General features: G+C 42.8%; 1 protein-coding gene across 1 annotated transcript; it reads left to right on the top strand.

The window, feature by feature from the left end:
* Positions 1–11,889: 11,889 nt before the first annotated feature.
* ppp1r3aa (protein phosphatase 1, regulatory subunit 3Aa) lies at positions 11,890–17,487 on the top strand. The gene is made up of 4 exons (XM_026361236.1): positions 11,890–12,785; positions 13,393–13,451; positions 13,551–13,654; positions 14,264–17,487. The coding sequence occupies exons 1-4, from the start codon at positions 12,004–12,006 to the stop codon at positions 17,183–17,185; spliced, it is 3,867 nt and encodes a 1,288-aa protein (XP_026217021.1). The 5' UTR covers positions 11,890–12,003; the 3' UTR covers positions 17,186–17,487.
* Positions 17,488–19,386: the final 1,899 nt, after the last annotated feature.

Genomic DNA, 19,386 nt, shown 5'->3' with positions numbered 1-19,386 from the left:
TGTCTGTAACAAGACAAAAAAGTAAGCTCACCATTAGTCCAAATCTATCAGTGCTGTTTTACTGTTTTACATTTCTAAACACATTCAGTGCTGCAGTGGACATGTGTGGGCTAGACTGTGTCTTGCATAACTATTTTCTGTATGGCGTGTAGGTGAAAGCAATAAACCCTGGAACAACAAAGTGCACCTGGATTTTGCTGTGTAGTATAGTGTGTGTGTGCACAAACAGGCAGTGTGCAGTACAGTACAGGCTAGTCCCCTTCCACACACACACACACACACACACACACACTTCTTACTCTCTCTGAGGAAGAAAAAGGTACATGCCTGGAAGGTCTCAACAGCAAGTAAATAACAGTCTTAATGTGACATGATTGATTTCTCATGAACACATGTACAGCTGTCTGCATCTAAATACACATGCTATTGCATCCATAAAATTCAGAAACCATTAGTATTCATATTTGTGTTCACACAACTATAGCAAGTGCAAAAACCATGACTACAGCCAAAGACTGCCCTGGACATTTTTACTGCACAGAGAGTACATCACACTCACAGTATTAGAATGAAAAAAATCCTCTCATAGAAGAGCGTGTTGGAGGGAAATTTCTGCTGCCAGGGGCATGACGGGCACAAAATGGCCTGGATGTTCCTCTCTGAGATTTTTTTTTTCCTCCCTTTTATTCTCCCAGAATTCCAATGACCCCTACAGGCAACCAGTGACTGCTGAATCCTAAGGAATGTGCTCTCTGAACTGTACAAAAAGCCCTCAGCTCAAAGAGCACAGCTGAAAACAAAACATGCCAATTGCTATAATTTTTCACTGTTTTGAGTTTGTGGAAAATGTTGCGCAGATTGCTGTGCAACGTTTGTTCAGCAAGGGGTGAGAGGGTTTGAGGGTGGGGGGTGGGCACCAAGCAATGGACTGTATGTGGGGAAAACAGACCTGAAAAGGTCTGACAAGTTTAGAACAAAATCATATGATTCATTTAAAAATTGACAACGTGAACACCAGAGAAACAGTTTGATAAAAAGCAATTTTTAAATAAGCTCCTTGAATACTTTTAAATATACTTATATAAATGTATAAAATGTTACTTCAAATTAATACCCATTTACTTCAAATGATTAGCTGGTGAGCAGACTTCAACATCACAACACCTCTGGGCTGTGCAGATGTCATATTTTATTCACTGGAACAGCATTAGGAATACTATTAGTCTGTATGACCTCCAATTCGTGGGGATTTACAAATACCACACATATCTTTATGCCAAATATAAAACCACTGGTAAATTCTATCAACTTATAAATATGGCAAATGCATTCAAGTATTCAAGAAGGCCTAATAATGCTATAGGCGGATATTTACATAAAGCGCTCGTGCTCTAAGTCAAGATAAACTATTTAAGACCCGGACCACAAATACCTCCACATTGCAGAAAAAGGAGGGTCCTGCGATGAAAGAGGACATTATGCTAACAAGTCAGATTACTGTACACAATAACTTTATCTTAAAAGTAAATACCATCCTTGGTGTTGGAAAAGGGGGGCATTGTGGAAAGTCACTAGCAATATTTCTGTTGGGACCAAATGCTCCTTATCAGTGTTAGTTAAGCAATTCAGGCCCGCCTGAAGAAAGATGAGTCTTCAAACTCATTCTATTCATGGTCAGACGTGTAATTACCCTCAGCTCACAGTCTAGACGTAACCGCTTTCACAGTATTTAAGACCCCCTATGCAACGCGCGGACGCTGGCTCCTACAACCAAGCCCTGCACGTTAAATCTGTGGGCAGATAAATTAGCAAAGAATGCAATAAAATAGACACAATGAGAGGAACTTTATCCTCCCCACTGCTAAATGAGATTTCTTTGAAATGCAGATCAGTGGCTCTAGATTAGTGAATTTTAGCTGCTGTCAACATCATAACAAAATACAAATGCGATTGTTCGCCGGCACCTTATCTCCTTGCTTCCATCTGCTGGCTCGTTATTTACTCCCCCCTGATTTACTATGCAGATCTAAATAAGTCGCATCAAAAGGAGGGCTTACTGCACAATGCCTTCTTAAGCTTCTACATCAAGGTATTTGAAAAACCGGTAGTCACATGAAAAGGCTGCCCATCAAAGGCACATCTCTAATGAACTCTCCCATATCAGAGGGGGCTTGTGGGGCCTGGCTTTAATGCTGTCTGTGCGGTGAGAGAGAGGAGCAGAACTACAAATCAGACCCACCAAGCCATGGCAGAGAAGGGAGGAGGAAGACAGAGAGGGGGAGAAAGGAAAGCGGCGAGGAGAAGGAAGGCCTCAGATATCAGATAGGATTATCTTAGCACAGGGACTAGGCCCAGGTCTTTGCATCCATCCATCCTTCTAAGTCTAGGCTGAGGAAGGCCTAAATAAAAAAGACTACAATAACAATATATTACAAGTTACAGTACACAGGATTAGACTGGATTCAGCTACAGGTTAGTTACTGGAAAACCAAAATCAAAATGTAATTTCAAGTTTAAGTAAACACCTTCAAAGATAGTCAGTGTCCTTAGGGCTTTTTAACAGTATTAGCAAGTATCTGTTAAAATGCCAAATCAATCCAGTGATCAAAGGCAGCTTTTTGGACTGTCAAATACAAGAAAGAAAAACATACTGAGCCGTCTTCCTTTCTCATTCTCTCCAGGTCTGCAAACAGCTTTGGTAATCTCAAACAGAGCTTTTGCATTACGCTCTTGCAGTAACCTTTAATTTCATGGTGTATTTGTTGCATTCAGCGCGCAGGCCGGATTACAACTGACAATCTTCAGACTTATACGGAGAAAATAAACTGCATGGAGAGATCATGATCTGTGCCCCCCCCCAACACACACACATCCACCGCAATCATCACTGCCACCATACTGCTTTGTAACAGTGTGTCTGGATGAAGGGGAGACCCCCACCAACAAGCATGCAGTTTACCAGTGAACAATTAGCCCCGGAGCAAGAGCAGGCCCGGCACTGGCACATGTGGTTAAGAGGCGAGCGCTGCAGGAGAGTGCCAGATGATGAAGGGATGAGGATGGGAGGAGGGTGAGAGAAGAAATGACAGTGTGGGATGGAGTGGGGAGGGAGGGGGGGCGTCTGGCGTGTGCCAGACACGCGTGTGCCAGTATTTGGCTACTGAACATATCCAACATCCTGCGCTTAAAGCTGCTCCTTACAGAAACAAAAACAAAGAGAGACAATAGGAGAGCCCCTTAATTCTAAGACTTTAATTCAGTATTTTGGGAAGCCATCCAAATTGAGTTGTAATGTGAAGGCATCAGATAGCTGGGTCGCTCTGCTACAGAAACTTCTCGTCCCTCCCCTCACTCCGCCTCAAGCATCTTTCTGCTGTGTAGCATGCCAACTGGGCCCACTGCCAGTCGCATTTGCAACCACAAGGGACCCTTGTCTTTTTGCCTTGCCTAATGAAATGACAAAACAACAGATTTGCATATGCAGAAACAGGTGTTGTAACAGGTTTGACTCCTCTTGACCCAAGCTGTGTTAAAGAGAGAAAATGCAGAGAGAAAAAGAAACGTGGAAAGAGAGAGAGAGAGAGAGAGAGAGAGACAGAGAGAGAAAAGTTTATGACCAACAGCTGCCTGGAGGTATTTAGGCTCTGATGGGCACTCAGGTCTGCACCATCTGCCCTGCTGCTTGCCAGAAGTGACAATCAAAATTAAAAACCACTCATCAAATATCATAAAAATAAATCATTGTTTTGTTGGGTCCATATGTTGTAGCTATTTGTGTGCCACATGTGTTATTTCGCTTTCAGAGAGTGGGATTGGAGGCTGAGCTCCTAGGCCTATAGCTGTGATCCAAAGAAAATCCAGAACGCCACACAGTAGCTTGTAATTACCCTCCCACCGATCCACTGTCTTCAGACCAGAGCCCTGCGTCATCCTACACATTATCCAAGTCCATCCTCTCCACATTACAGGGGAGGAAACCTATGAGAGGCAATGTGGTGAAAACATGGCCATTGTTTAGAGTCGGATTAGGGGTTGCCATCCATGAGAAGGAGCTGGGTGTTCAGCTGGTGAAAGAAGATAAAGTGACTACACTTTGCTTGCGTGTAACTAGATAACTGCTATTATGCTTTATGCAAATGTATATTTCCAAGCACAAAGTGAAACTAAAATTGTGGTTGGCTGGGAAACAACCAAAATTGAAGTGATGCATTTCTGAAAATGTCAAATGTCTCGCCTCCACATTTGGTCCACATTATGTCCTGACCTAGAGGGCTTCACTGCGAGGATTCCTTTTGTCCTTTACTGAAAGACACTGCTATTGTACAACACCCCTGCCCGCTAAACGTACTCCACACCACCACCCAACACCCCCCACTTCCTTTTTTCCTCCTGTTTTTATTTAGATGAGTGAGACAGAAGGAAAGAACCTGAGACAGTCGTGACCCTGTGCGAGTGTTGTAACTTGGTCTAAAGCTACGCCGGCAGAAGGCAGCACCATATGCCCTCAGCCCCGAGCTGGATGCTCTTTCTGCAGCCTAATGTGCCTGTCAAAAACTGTTACTGTCACGATTCCCCCCCTTGTTTTTTTCCTCTCACAACATGTTTGAAATAAACATTTCTTTCCCTTTCCTCTTTGTATCTCTTTGGGTAAAGAGGAAAGGTTGTTGGAGATGTGAAGCTGTATGAATGCAGAGACTGTTTGTACAGAGGCTACAGCTCCAACAGGGTGCTACACACTCATAGCTCTGTGTCTATACTACCTACATTTCTTTTACATTGTTACACTCAATTGTAGATTGAAATTAATCCGTTTGGAAATGACCAAAAATAACTTTTCCTTCTCCTTTACTTTATTTATATGCTCATATGTTAAATGAGCAGTGTATGTCCCACACTGCTGTTACCACTACTAAAAGACTGAGACTCAGTGTTAATAAAAGATTCTTAAAACAAAGGCTGACAACCACTGTTAGCCACAGTCCTCGGATGAGGTTGGACTGTTTACCAGTGACATGCTGATGGCAGTTGTAGTCTGAGCAACACTGACCTTGCCTTTTACCACGAGTGACCCTCTATCTTTAATTCAGGGCAAGACCCCGAAGCCAACACATTTTTTCACACCAGGAGACTGCCCATCTGACTGTGACTTGAATAAAAGCCGTTATGCCTTCACACCACACTGACCAGCAAGTAAACACGCAATTGTTAACTCAGCAAGGAAGGGGAAAAAAAAAAAAAAGATGCAAGGTCTCTGGCTGCAGCTGATGTGCTGTGATTCAAATCAGTACATAATGTATTTGGATAAACCAACTGACAGGTCAGCTAGTGTTACAGGAACAGCCTATGGCAGCTCTCAGTGTCTACAGGTCATGGTCGAGACTACGGCGCCAACAGGCAATCTCAAAACCTTGTGAAAAGGTATGAATTATTTTACACGGCTTTGAAGAAATATAATGAACGCAAAGCAGAACCCTGTTTTAAAACTTGCTTGCACATCCCGTTCCACTTCACCATCTGACACACTGTGAAGTTCTCTGCACCAGCCAAAAGCTACATTTTTGTGTGTGTTGAGAGCCGAGCTGCTTGTGGCTTCACAATCCTTAAAGGGAGGTGTGATGACGTAAGATATATTTGCAAAACAATCGTTCCAGGCTATTCTGACACTTGATTGTTTTGGTCCAAGTAAATATACTGGTCCAACTTTAACTGGCCACGTAAACATGAAACCCATAAAAATGACGTCAAATAAATTCTGCATGTGATTATGAACTGAGATGAAACTGTGTAAAAGTGACTGGCTGACTCTTTCCTAAGACAGGTCTTAACTCAGCCTTGTGTGGGCACCGTGCAATCTCCTCTCTAATCCTCATCCCCTGACCTCACCGTGCACAGGTTTCTCTGGCCAAACAGTCACAATGTTCCTCACTCACAACAGTGTCGAGGCAGGCTTAAGAAGTGACCCAGAGCGTAACTAAAAAAGTCTGAGCTGTCTCGAGACTTTTAGTAACTGGGGCACACAAAACATCATTACTGCGATGTGGATAATTACAGTGCAAAAGGGTGGCCTTTTAAGCATATAATAAGAAGTCGATCTGTCTGAGGCTGACAGCTTGCAGCATATGATCCTGGTAAACAAATGATTTTGCGCAGCACAAAAGTGCCATTAAAGGCCAAAACTGTCAACACAAATTCCACTCTTACTTGGGGGAGGCAACTGAAGTGGGAGGGTGGGTGGGGGGGAGGAGGAAAAAAGGACTTGATCACTTCTGGTTGCTTTAACTTCCATGGAGGTTGTCATGGAAACATTTCTATGAAGTAAACGGGGATAAAACCTGAACATTTCCCATTTAATTGCCTTTAGCTTAGTATCAGGGCCATGTAAAGTATATCTGAAAACACACGGGGTAGCTTAGGTGTGCAGATGTTTGGAAAAGTGAAGCTGGTGGAGAACTTCCCTGGTTTTCTTACTCACCCCCCCACCCCCCCCCCCACCCCACCCCAAACACAGCAACAACTCAAGGGCTGAGCGAGCAGTCTGTTTCATTACATAGGTGTTGGGGGATGGGCGATGGTGCAATTCAAAAGCTAATCTAAAAGTGAGCAAGTGTTTCATTGTTTAAGAAGTATGTAGTTTGACTGCTACAGAGCTGATGTGACCTGTGCATAAAATCCACCATGTTAATTCATTATTCCTAATTCTGCTTAATCATTCTGCAGTTAGTACGAGCAGCTTCTGCATCAACAGTAAACACATGCAAAGTTTTTTTTCTACAAAGCATTTTCTACTCCTGCTCTACAGCAAAGCAATCATTTCAGTATCTGAGATAAAATCATGCATCAACCAGTGTTCATTGAGCTGAAAGCTGAATCTTAATTTTGATAAATGATTGAAACGTATGACAGGGTATACACATTAATCCTGTGGAGGACATTCATTTTCCTATTACCATAATGTAGAGCACGACCGCCCGATGATAAATGCAGCAATCAAAAAATGGACGCAGAGTGGGGAGAGTCGGGGTAATAAGTGCACTGCTCCCAACAACGGCCAGTCTTGGAGGGAGACTAATAGCAAATCTGTCTCTGTGTCGCCTATTGCCTTTGGAAAAAAAAAAACACATCCTGTTTTATAAAATCAAGCGACCTTACTTACTGAAATCTGACAACAGGTAAACAAGGCGGTCAGGACAGTTTGAAACATGCTTTAAGTAATGATCAGAGAGGCACTCCAACAAAGGGGCTGATTGTGCACTGTCGCTGACATATTTCACGAGGGGCATTTATTGCCGCCTGGCCTTTGAAGAGTGAGAGCTGCTGAGTGAGAGGGGGAACTGGCCCACACCTGCATAACTGAGGAGGGAACACCTGTGCACCCTGCGGCTCGAACAAGGAGGGTCGATCCAGCTAATCCAGAGGTAAAAGCTGATCAGAGGAGAGGCCCGAAGAGTTCAGCAGCTCCCACTGCCTTGTTAGACTTACTTTACCAAAAAGAAGAAGAAGAAGAAAAAAAAAAAAAGAATTTACATATATTGATTTTCGGGGCCACAGTGAACAGTAGCAAGACATAGTGTGAAACAGATGAAGCCAGCAGAGATGTGTATGAGCCTTTAACGCTTAGTTTAATTAGACTGAATTTCACTTTTAATCAACGTGCACACTGATTTGCTGCCAGCATCCCTATCTGGTTGTGGACAACGAAAAAAAGATGGATTATAAAAATGGAGCAAGCAAGTACGGTAAGATGTTGACCATGGATATTGATCATGCAGATAAAGCACTGATCATTTCAATCTAACTGAATTCTCTGATTTATCAACTGTCAAAATGAATATTTTAAAAACACCAGCATTGATTTAAATGTTTTTAAAACTGGATGCAACCCCTGTGAACCATGGCTACAAGACTACAGTCATTTTTAAAACTACAGTAAGTCTTGACAATAAATAAATATGAAAAAGATCTCATATGGATTCATTATATCATAGCATTTGATTAACTTACAGTTTACTTCTTTACTTAGTAATTACTGCAGATTAGCAACAAACAAATTAATTGCAGTAAACACTTAATTAACCATAAAATAGCTTTTAGTGGCATTAATGCAAATTATATAGTGTTCAAGGCGCACACAGAGCAAATGTGACAACAATAAGGAAGAATCTAGCAAATGTGAACAGGCTGCGCTTTAAAATAACTTCTCAGATGCGTCATGTGAATAAAATAAACTGAATTAAAGGTTAGAAGAATATGCAGAAGGTAGGAAACAGAAAGCGCTGAGACAGGGCAAAGACTGGACAGTGGTTTGTAAAGGTTTGTCAACACTGTGCCAGATGAAACATGTCAACATGTGCTCTTTGACTAAAACACAGGAAGCGCAGCCACAACGCGTAAATAAGAAAGTTGCGAGAGAAAGTTGCGAAGCGTAAAGACGGCGCAGGAGACAAAGTTGTGGCCGGCACGGCTGTCCACTTCCTACAGAGAAGCAAGAGGAGAAAGTCACAGAGTGCGTGGAGAAAAGAAGCTGTTGGGCTGGAAAAACTTACCAGGAAAAGAAAAAAAAAAAGAGAGAGGAGGAAAAAAAAAAAACCCGGCAGGTATATTTCCCCTCACGGTGAGTCGAAGGGACGCGCCGGGTGAGAAGTCGCCGTCCTCTCTGTAGGTGCAGAGCTCTTCACACGTGACTGTCCAAGTTCACCATAACGCGGAGAGAAACACGGACAACAAGCTGCAGAGAGGAGTAAATAAAAAGCTGGGATATTCCTCCGCTGGGCACCGCGCACACACGCCACACAGCAGCCGGCAGCGCCGCTGTTATTACTGATGCAGCGCAGAGGGAAGCGGAGGACGCGCAGCGCTGTTTGAATGACGCGCAGCGCGAGAGAGAAGAAGCCGCTTGTTTTTTTTTTTTTCTGCTTCTTCTTCTTCTTCTTCTTTTTTTTTTTTCTCGTTACGATTCAAACACACACATCAAGCCGTATGCACACAAGTATATTTGGGACTAGATCCCCCCCTACACACACATATACACACACACACACACACACACACCTCCCTCAGGGGAGGCACTTGCTTGTACGCGGAGGTGTGTTGTTATTTTTGGGCGTACTGCGACCCCGTGTGACGTCAGGGGCCACTTGTGTAAATAGAAAATAAAACAAAAAGTATTTTTAAAAAGTTACTTTCCACTTTTCTTTCAGTGGGACTAGAACAGCGCTCTCTCCGTCCGACCACAAGAGAAACGCGCCCGCAGCTGCTCAACTTGCGTCGCAAATGGAAAAATAATACATGTCCCCATCATCTGCCTGTTATATTTCAACAAGAACTCCTCACTTTACTCCTTACCACCACCAAACCATCTCTTCTTCCCTCTCGCTCTCTCTGTTTTTGATCTGTAATATATTTTAATGTTGACATATTGCGCAATAAACTGCGCTCAGATCGTTTCATGATCAGGTATAAATGGTGAGCTGCGCGTAAACATGAAACCAGAGCAAGAAAAAAAATAATTGGGATAGAAAATAATGTGCAGATGTGCAGTGCGTGTGTAAATAGCATCTCTAGAATCCAAAACTGTGACTTCAGCATCCTTTAAGTCAGAATGTAAACGAGATCAGCGCCTGTAATGACACTTTTAAATGAGTCTTAATACATTTTACCTCATTAATGTATTAAATATCCTATTTAATAGTCCAATAGAAACGTGTGCATTCATAAGTAGTTAACCTATGCAGTGTATTATTATTATTATTATTATTATGAATGTTATTATAATGCACATTTTGTGTTTAAGTTTTGAGCAGCTATATATTAAAAATGATCAAATAAATAAACTCACAAAAAGAATATTTCAGATGCACTGTTAGACCAAAGTAATTTCTCTTACCTATTCTGGCATACCCTCACAAAACATTGTGACCTGTTTATTCATCTACTAGTAGATCCGAAGCAAGTCCCACACTGGGCGTTAGTTCAGATTGATTTGCTTTCTTCCATCTCTGCTTTCTTTTTTCCTCCTTTTCCCCACAAACCGCTGAGACGTTCACGTTCAAGAAACGAATGAGCAGATTATTATCAAGCCGAAAAAAAAAAAAAAAAGAAGAGGGTGGGGTGGTGGTGGGGGGGCAAGTTTTTAAAACATGTTTATTTCCAAACGCCAGGAGTCTATCAGGTCTCAATCTGTACACTGGCAACATTAAAAAAATGCTTTATTTGATGGATTATTAGTATTTTGAATGTCTCTGTGTGAGAAAGTGGTGTGTGCATTGATCACGCACTCATATTTGGCTGATTGTAGCTGGTGTGTGTAACTCACTTTTAAAATATGATAATAAAATCACACATTTTTATCATAAAAGCATAAAATATTCGAGATGTTTTTATTAATTATTGTCAATATTATAAACTAATCTTTCTCCAGCACTACCTGTATTTCCTCACATTACTGGACAGGCTCTGGTAATTCTGCATTAGTGCCTTATTTTCCAAAATGCACTATAATTGTCTTTGCTGTGCAGAAACGAAACTGTTTGATGTGATAAAAAAAATAAATAAAAGCACATTGTTCTATTAGAGATATGCCAAAGGTAAGCCCAGCAGGTTACCCACTGTGCAATATATGCGTGTCCTATTGATTTGTGTTTTTGTTTGTGTTACAGATCGTAATTGCTATTTAGAAATGTCATCAAACAGAAGCAGGAGGAAAGAGCATGTGGGGAGTGATGACGCCTGGAAGGGAAGACAGGTAGATGGAGCAGTTGTGGTGGTTTGCTGCCACCTACTGGCCAACACCGCTAATGAACGCTGTCCATCAACACTGTTAGGACAAAGGACAAACACTAACAGTTATCTTATTTCCCCTTTCACTCCAAATTGAATTGAAGTGTGTTCTCTATGCGCTTTGAACTCATTGTCACATCAGCGTGTGAGCTTAAAATGCAAACTTGTTTGGCTGAAATGCAGTCAGTGTATTTTTACTCTGATCTCATAGTGCCATCTGCTGATACACAGCAGCCGGACAAGTTGTCCTTAAAGACCAGGAGTGCTAATAAAAGTCAAACGAGGACCTCTTGGCTTCAAACATGGAACAGAGGTTGCTTTAAGGATAAAATACCCACTCATGTACCTGTGAAGATTTGTATAGCCAGCCCTAAAGTCTGTTTACAAGATGTACTGGAATTGTACACTGGATTTAGTTACACTGCATATCAAGGATTAGCTGAATTAAAGTTCCTGACTGAAACACTTGCACACACACACGCACACACACTGAGAGATAGAGTCCAGTCCTCTAATAAGAACACAATGGTGTTCAGTCTTCTGTTCCAAGATCCAGTGAGCCTAAAAACTGACGGCTGCCTCTAATGGCAATGATACGACAGGATCTGTATGTACTCGAACGCCAACACGCAACGATTTGATACATCACTGAGCTCAGGGGGGAGATTCTCCCTTTTCTTGCAGTCAGAGGTCAGTGGGCAGCACCAGCTCCCCTGCAGCAGGTAGGATGACACTGTGTTGCTATGCTACACTTCAGCACAACACACGTGGGCCGTCGAATACAGCTGTGTCACAACATTACTCTCAGGTAGTAGAGGTTAAATACAGATTGAACTGTGGATTGTGGATTATTTTCACTGTTAAAGTTGCTGAACAATATTAATAACTCAATATTCTGCAAATACGACCCTTTTTTTGTAATTTGTTGATTTAACATGCTTCATAAAAAGCTATGTTTTAATTTATTTATTTTGACAACTAGCAAACATATTGTGAGGGGCTAACTGTCCTGTCCTGGTGTAGTGAAAAATGTCCTATTAATAGGCCTAGCTCTGACTCACAAAGTTCAGCTGTAACCAAACTCCATCTGTCAAGTCACGTCCTGTGCTCGCTCTCCCTTCTACAGTTTCACTGCAGCCAGGCTAGGGGCACTCTGGTCTGTGCCACCCTCCAAGCTAGACAGACGGCAGGACAGGCAGACAGCTGCCTCTCAGACCATCGCACACTATGGAGGCTCTGTATATCCAGTCTTTGGTAGAGGATGGAGTGACAAAGCAGGAGGAGGGATGGGAAAAAAGTGGGGAAGATGAAGGGGGAGCGATGGAGGCCTCATCTCCAGTGGACTCCACAGATGAGGAAACAGACGAGGACTCGGAGCTGGTGCCACCACCAGTGGCAGTTCGCAGGAAGGTATCCTTCGCCGACGCGTTTGGCCTCAACCTGGTGTCAGTCAAGGAGTTTGACAATGTTGAAGCGACAGAGACAGAAACCAGTCAGTCACCTGAGGGGGAGGCAGCCCATCCTCAAGAGGAGATCTACTTGACTTGTCTGTTTACAGTGCCTTCAACCCCAGAGGAACTGGACCAGAGGTTACAGGTACAGATGGTTGAGCTGGAGAGTATTGAGCTTCTGCGGGGAACTACCACACTCCGTGGCGTCATCAGGGTGGTCAACCTCTGTTACACCAAGTTTGTTTATGCCCGGATCAGTCTGGATCACTGGAACAGCTACTTTGACCTTCTTGCGGAGTACGTGCCTGGATCCAGTGACAGGAAAACAGACAGGTTTACCTTTAAGTATACTCTGGTTCCTCCTTTTGATAGGGAAGGGACCAGAGTGGAGTTCTGCCTGCGCTACGAAACATCAGTGGGCTGTTTCTGGGCGAATAACAAGGACATGAACTATGTCCTGTTCTGCCACCAGAAAGGACAAATGAGGGAGTATGGGCCTCAAGTGGTGGAGGAGAGTGCCAGCTACAAGAGCAAAAGGAGCTGTCTGAGAGCCAACAGGTGAGAGAATCTGATCCTGAATCCTTTTTTTTTTTAAACATGCTAAAAGAGAGGCAGTATTATCGTATCATTGGGGTTTTTGTGTTTACAGTAAACTGTGACGTAATTCTTCAGTAATGGGTGTGTGGGCTGTAGAACACATATTGTCTATTTATGGTCATGTTTCTGTCCAGGTTTCCATGACGTCTCAGTACGACAAAGGGAGACAGACACACACACACTTTATCCTCTTTGACGCCAATCAAAACCAAACCCTCTTAAGGAATAAGACCTCCTTTTAATGCATGCGTGCATGTTCTGGTCAGATTTGAGTATAACAGTTATAATAATGTGATAATTCAGCAGAGAAATATTTTAAAAGGGTGTCATTAAGATAGCAGCCTACAGGAGATGCAGAAAAAACAACAGTATGAAACACTATGCTGTTTCAACAGTTAGTGGGATGTGTGACCCTTTACCACCACTTTTACATCCACCCACTTCACTCTGACATGAGCCATTTTGTAAACAATTGCTGATCTGAAATGAAACCGTCCAAACAGACCCTTGAGATGTAATGTGATGGTTGTGTGAGCTAATGTAACTTCTTTCTTAATTTGACCCACAGGAGGGGAAGCACAGAGGACAAGACTAAGGAGGCCATTAATGCAGCAACAAGTCTTGCAGGTATATCTGCTAATCTTCTTTAAGTGTCTACACGTCTGCATGTACATGAAGGTGTGTGCACTCAAACTTTAACCCTCCTGTTTGTCGTTTAATTTGCAGGAGCGGAGACCATATTTAAAGCAGAGGAGCCTGACAGGAAGACAGTAGACTCAGAGAGCTCAGAGATTCAGTCATTGTTACGCTGTGAAGAACACAAACGTTTGGTGAGGAACGGTTTTTACCTCTTGGAGACACAGACTCCTCTTGAAGTCTGGGAGAAAATGAAGTGCAGCCCAGAAGTAAACACTGCTCCAAATCAGTGCAGGCCAGATGTCATGTGCCATAAAAATAGGATTTTTATATGTGTCCAGTTATAGTATACTGTACACTACATGTATACAGTGACTATAAAAAGTATCCAGTGCCCTTCTGATGGTTTAGTTATTTAAAACAATGTAGTGTGCAGGAAGAAGTATGAGTATAATGGAAGAAAATCACTGGGTTCTTTCGGAAAAGGTCCAGTGCTCAGTGGGCCCCAGAATATGAATGTGGAAACTTAACCTGGCACTTAAGAGTGTGCCTGACATCAGTCATGTGCAAGCTATTAATAATAAATATCTGCTTATGAACATGCAGCAAAGTTGATGATGTAAAAAAAAAAAAGCCCTGATGTGCTGAGATTGCAGCAGCGTTTCAGTGCATTGCAGGAACATGGTGATGTTATAAGTCAAATCATTTTTATTAAAGATTATGATGACACATTGTACTGGTGGCCTCTAGCTCAAGAAGCATAAACTTTTGTCTTGACCTTTGACCTTTGGTGCTCTTGACAGGTGGATAGCACTGGAAACCAGCACAGAGCAACAAACTTGGCATGTGTGAAGGACTTGCCCCAGAGGAGACAACGAGTACCAAAGGCTTATTCACCTGACTCACCCAGTGGCCAGAACATTTCTCACCCATTGCCATCTTCATGGGGAAACTCTGCCAGCTCTCTGTATAAACGTCAAAAGAAACACCCAAATGAGGTCCTCACCTACCATCAGATTCCTCTGCTGCCATTGGACTGGAACAATGATAAACGGCACCAATGGGGGACTGCTGACATGGACGACATCTGGACTGGAGGCGGTAAAATGACCTTGGCAAAAGCGTCAGAGGAAAATATAGGAGATAGACCTCCTGGCAATGATATGTGGGAGACCCTTCTTAACGGTGCCGATGATACCAGCGATAAAGGGATCTCAGTGTGTGACGTTTGGCAGGCATTTCTTAATGGGCCGAGCTGTAAGGACCATTCTGATGTTCCGGAGTCAGAATGGCTGCAGACAGCAGCGTCTGTGTCTCCCTCAAATGATAAGGAGCCCCAAACTCGATATGCATCAAGCAGTCAAGACTTTCAAGGATTTCAGGTAGGCATGGATACACCCACCACCTTACATGCACACACCTCGGCTGCATGTCAGCTGCTGTCAGACAGTCACGAAACATCGTCGGCTAATACAGCCTTGAACACTGAAGACCACCAGCCAGCAGAGGGATGTGGCAGGAGCCCAAGAGATGACAACACAGTGACACAAGATGCATCCCAAAGGTCACAGACAAACTCTGTAACAGACACTCTGCAGGAATTTAGCCTCAAGGGGGCAACATCTGTGTCCGAGGGCTCTGTTGACAGTTCAACTAAGTGTCACAAGCATGCGATCTGGGAGCGAGAAAGAAAAAGAATAATAGGAGAAGCAGAAGCAATAGGAGGAGATGAGCCCTTCACACCGCACACAGCTGACTTAGTAACAAGCTCAGGGGAGTCGAAGACAACAGACATGACAGCAATGCCAGAGTCTCACAATGCCAGAACACTTGATAGCATCTCACAGGGAGCAAGGCTGCATGAGGGTCTTTCTTCCAGCAAAGAAGGGGAGGTTACAGGTACTGCACACAATGCAATGGATGACACGCTGGCATTTAGGGAGACAATCAGACAGGGGACAAAGGATGGGGAGGGGTTTGTCTATTCCACATCCAGGCAAGGAGCGGAGGAAAGGATTGTGATGAATTGTGTGGAAAATAAAATATCTGGAGAAGAGGAGTTATTTAGGCCACTGAAAATGGAAGAATGTGAAATCTCCCAGAGGTATGTAGATGAAAAGGAATGTGAGGAATTCAGGCTGAACCAAAAAAGTGAAAAACCATTACTGGAGAATGAGGGAAATGAAAATGAAATCGGTGCCGCACAGTCCCATTCAGACAAATTTAATCCAAAACAAATATGTGAGGAGAATTCAGCGCTGAAATCTGAAACAGGGGAACGTGTATTAGTGTCAAATCAGAAGGAAGAAAGAACATGTTTGAGTGCGATAGTTAGGCAGCAACAAGAAATAAACCCATCATCACAAGCAACACACACGGTGGATTCAAGTTACCGGATAAATGTCTTTCAGAGTGACCATGATAGATTCAGGCCTTCTCCAACAGATAAATGCATCCCACACCTAGCGGAGGTGGTAGAATTGAGATGGACTCATGCACAAGAGGGTGTAGGTAGTGAAATAGCCCCAGAAGAAATGATGTTGAAGGAGAAAGATACTGTAAGAGAACTTCGACACCGACCTGAGACATTAGAAAGAACAGAGGAAGATGTGAGTCAGGGAGACAAAGATGAGAGGATGAGTGTTGGAGAGCTGAAAATAGAAGCAATGGCGGAGTTGATGGGTAATGTGGACCACCCTCAGGTGGAGAGCAAGAAGCTACCAAGTGAATCAAAAGAACGGGAGTGGTCAGCCGAAGTTGAGAGGTATCAACCTGTTGAGTGTAAAAAATCGTCAGAGGGAACAAAAGAACCTATTACAGCAGAAAATCCTGTAGCACTTGAAGTGATAGAATCAGGACTGGAGAAGATGCTCATAGAGGCATTTGTAGCAGATTTGGTCAGAGGGATTTGTGAAGAGGTGTTTCAGAAAGTGCAGGACTGTAATAGAGACACAAATGTTATTGACAGCACAGGGGGCAGGCTAGCAGAGATACCTGATATTACACAGGATGGCCACCTGCTTTTTGAGAAAGACTTGACTGATGCTTTTGATTCTGGTGTATTTTCATTGACACAATTAGCAACAGATCCACATTCAAGTCTCTGCCGAGGCCCGCAGCCAACGGTCACGACTAAAAGCAGTGAATCCTCACCAGAAGAAAAAAGTCAATCACTCAGCGCAAGAGATCAACCTCATTTTCTCTCTGAATTACAGACAGATTTGAATTCAAGTGCTCATCTCAGTCGAGGCCTCGCCGCCACTTTAGCTCCACAGAGTAGGCCGCCCTTGACTAAATCAGCCCAAACTCTCAGCTCTCCAAAGGATCAGGAAGACTGCTCCGAAATCAAAGAACGATCAGTCACCCGTCAGGAGACAGGTGGGCAAACAGGAGACTGCACGGTTGTCCAAAAGGAGAGTTTTAATCAATCAGTTCACCCCTCCCACAAACCTCTGAGTGCTTTTTCTGAGAAGTTAGCAGAGTCTGAGGGTCTTATAAGGTGGAGTATATTATACATCCTCAGTCACATCACCAGCCTCCTACTCTGCGCTCTTCTAGTCGTCGGATTCTTCGTCATGGTTTTCCTCTACGATTTGCCGTCCTTCTTTGCACTCTACATATTTTCACTGTGCTGGTGGTTTTATAAATGGAGGAGACGTCACGCGACAGCAGACACGGAGACGACAGGACAGGCTGCGGGTTTGCAGCAAAAGGGAAGGTGCTAAAGAGTGCAGTGTGTAATTGTTCTGTGTTCCATGTTTTCATACTTTCATACAGTTTATTCAGTCCGGCAAGCTACAAAAATGGGTACAATAAAAAGAAAAGGCGACACAAAGCAGCAGGTAGTGTTTGGTTGAGTGCTTTTTTATATTTTCTAACTCGTAGTGAATTTACTCTGGGGGTTTCCAGCCTTTTCTCACTTGTAAACTCATGTCTGTTCGTTTTTCTAGTTTAACCAAAGAGTGAGTTTTTGTGTTCTTGTTCCATTTAATTTTGTTGATGAGAAATATGAAAAATAAACATAATCTGGTGCAGCATATCTACAGCATGTTTTCTTTTTTCACTTTATCCTTCATCTGCCTGTTGTGTCTCGTGGTCCCTTTTGTTGGGTCAGTGGTTCCCACCAAGTTCAGTAAAATATGAAAGATCCTTTACTTAGGAAGTCAAATTTCAACAAGAACTAACTGGCTCAAAACTGAATAAAACTGCTGAGTATGCTATTTATAGATCACTGTGCATTTGCTCTATTTGTCGATAGCAGGAAGGTCAGTATTGATCATATAGAATTAGCCCTCTTTATAAAGTTATATATGAAGGATTTGTTCAGCAACCTTGAGAATCAGTAACAAGATCTTACTGCAAAACAGCATAGAGCACAGTGATTACTACCTTTTCAGCCATTGGGAATTTCTGACATCGATGCTGTTTCAAGACTTTATACGTCAAATGGAATTTATTTATACTATCATATGAGTGTTACTCATTTGATAGCTCAGTGACCCTGACCCCCGACACCATTCACAGACCAGAGAACCAGTCAGCATTTCTTTGTTCTTGGATTTTAAAGATATATATAATATATTTTTGATACAACTTATAGCAAAAAGGAAAATGGCTGAATCGTGATGATGTTCAAAGGATATCATCTCAGCAAAAATCAAACATTTCTGTGATGGTCTGTGATGTTATATTTGTATCGGCAGACCGCCATGTCGATTATCAAATGAATAAACTCTCTGAACCTTGGCAGCAGGTCTTTAAAGTGAACTGAGCTTGCCCCTGTCTCTAAGGAGTCATTTATCATTTCACTTTTAGCACCTGCTGACGGGTGGTGTGGTTCAGTCAAATCGGTCAAATTCGTAATTGCAAATCCTTTTCATCCGTGCTTTTTAATGTGACTTACTGAAGCCACTTTGTCACAAGTTAATAACGCAATAGGCTCAAAAAGCTGTAGCTTTTTGACACTGTAACATCCAGTTCACTGCACTAAACATCCAGTGCACTTTTGAAAATGAATAATTGTAAATCACCAAGCCTGACTTTAAACATTTATTGAAAATTCACATTTGTTTATGAAGCAGTAAAGTTAGTGGTTGCAGTTAATTATGACCAAAAATACACCATTTCATGCAGTCTGGCTTTTGCTAATACCAAAATACATTTTGAAATAGCTGCAAGACCATGGCATGTTTTGATATGGTTCTGTGTGAATTCATGGGTGATTTAAAAATGCATTTGTCAACTGTGTGGACTCACACCTATGTGCTGCTCATTCTGTCTCCCTGTAAAAGAAAATGGTCCATAAAGCGGTCGATAGATGGAAATGTGCCAGCTGTAGCCATGTCCAAACACAAGGACGTATAAACACACACAAAATATCATATCAGGTGGCACTGAAACATTTTCATGAGTCATACTGTAAGTCCCACTCATGCATCCATCTAATAATGCTGATCAGTGATTATTGATTGAGCAGATTTTCTATGGTGTTATCTTTACATTGATGCTTCAGTGATCGTAAGGCTGCTGTGTCCATTTACATATTATCTGCAAGAACACAGTCGACTCTGTGTGGGACTAAAGTGGCCGTTTGAGTGACACTGCACTGCAGTAGAAGTCACTTGATTCCATCTGGGGTATGTTGACCTTTAGTAAGCTGACTCCAATCCCATGCTGGCACCTTCAGTTAATTGGCCAGAAGCCAGTACTGGCGCAGCCGAAGGATGCTCTTCACTGGACACTGCTCTGAGGAGGCACAGTCCAAACCTGGCACGGCAACAGCAGTGTGTGCCGTAAAAAAGTAGCCGTGACAAGAAGAAAGTAAGTAACAAGGGCTCTTGATGAGTTGTTGAGGTTTTACTGGGGAGCAAGGGTTACTTGTTATGTTACTAACTCACATGCCTACATGCAAGAACGATCTTGTAGC

This window comes from Anabas testudineus, chromosome 23 (assembly GCF_900324465.2).
Source record: "Anabas testudineus chromosome 23, fAnaTes1.2, whole genome shotgun sequence".
Classification (NCBI taxonomy): domain Eukaryota; kingdom Metazoa; phylum Chordata; class Actinopteri; order Anabantiformes; family Anabantidae; genus Anabas; species Anabas testudineus.
The sequence above is the reverse complement of the archived record's forward strand: the minus strand, read 5'-3'. Positions and strand labels throughout refer to the sequence as shown.

Bases quoted from the DNA above. Each gene is read 5' to 3' on its own strand.
- ppp1r3aa (XM_026361236.1), top strand. From the start codon at position 12,004: ATGGAGGCTCTGTATATCCAGTCTTTGGTAGAGGATGGAGTGACAAAG. The intron at 13,452-13,550 runs GTATATCTGCTA...TTTAATTTGCAG, and splicing joins TGCAGCAACAAGTCTTGCAG to GAGCGGAGACCATATTTAAA. The intron at 13,655-14,263 runs GTGAGGAACGGT...TGCTCTTGACAG, and splicing joins GTGAAGAACACAAACGTTTG to GTGGATAGCACTGGAAACCA.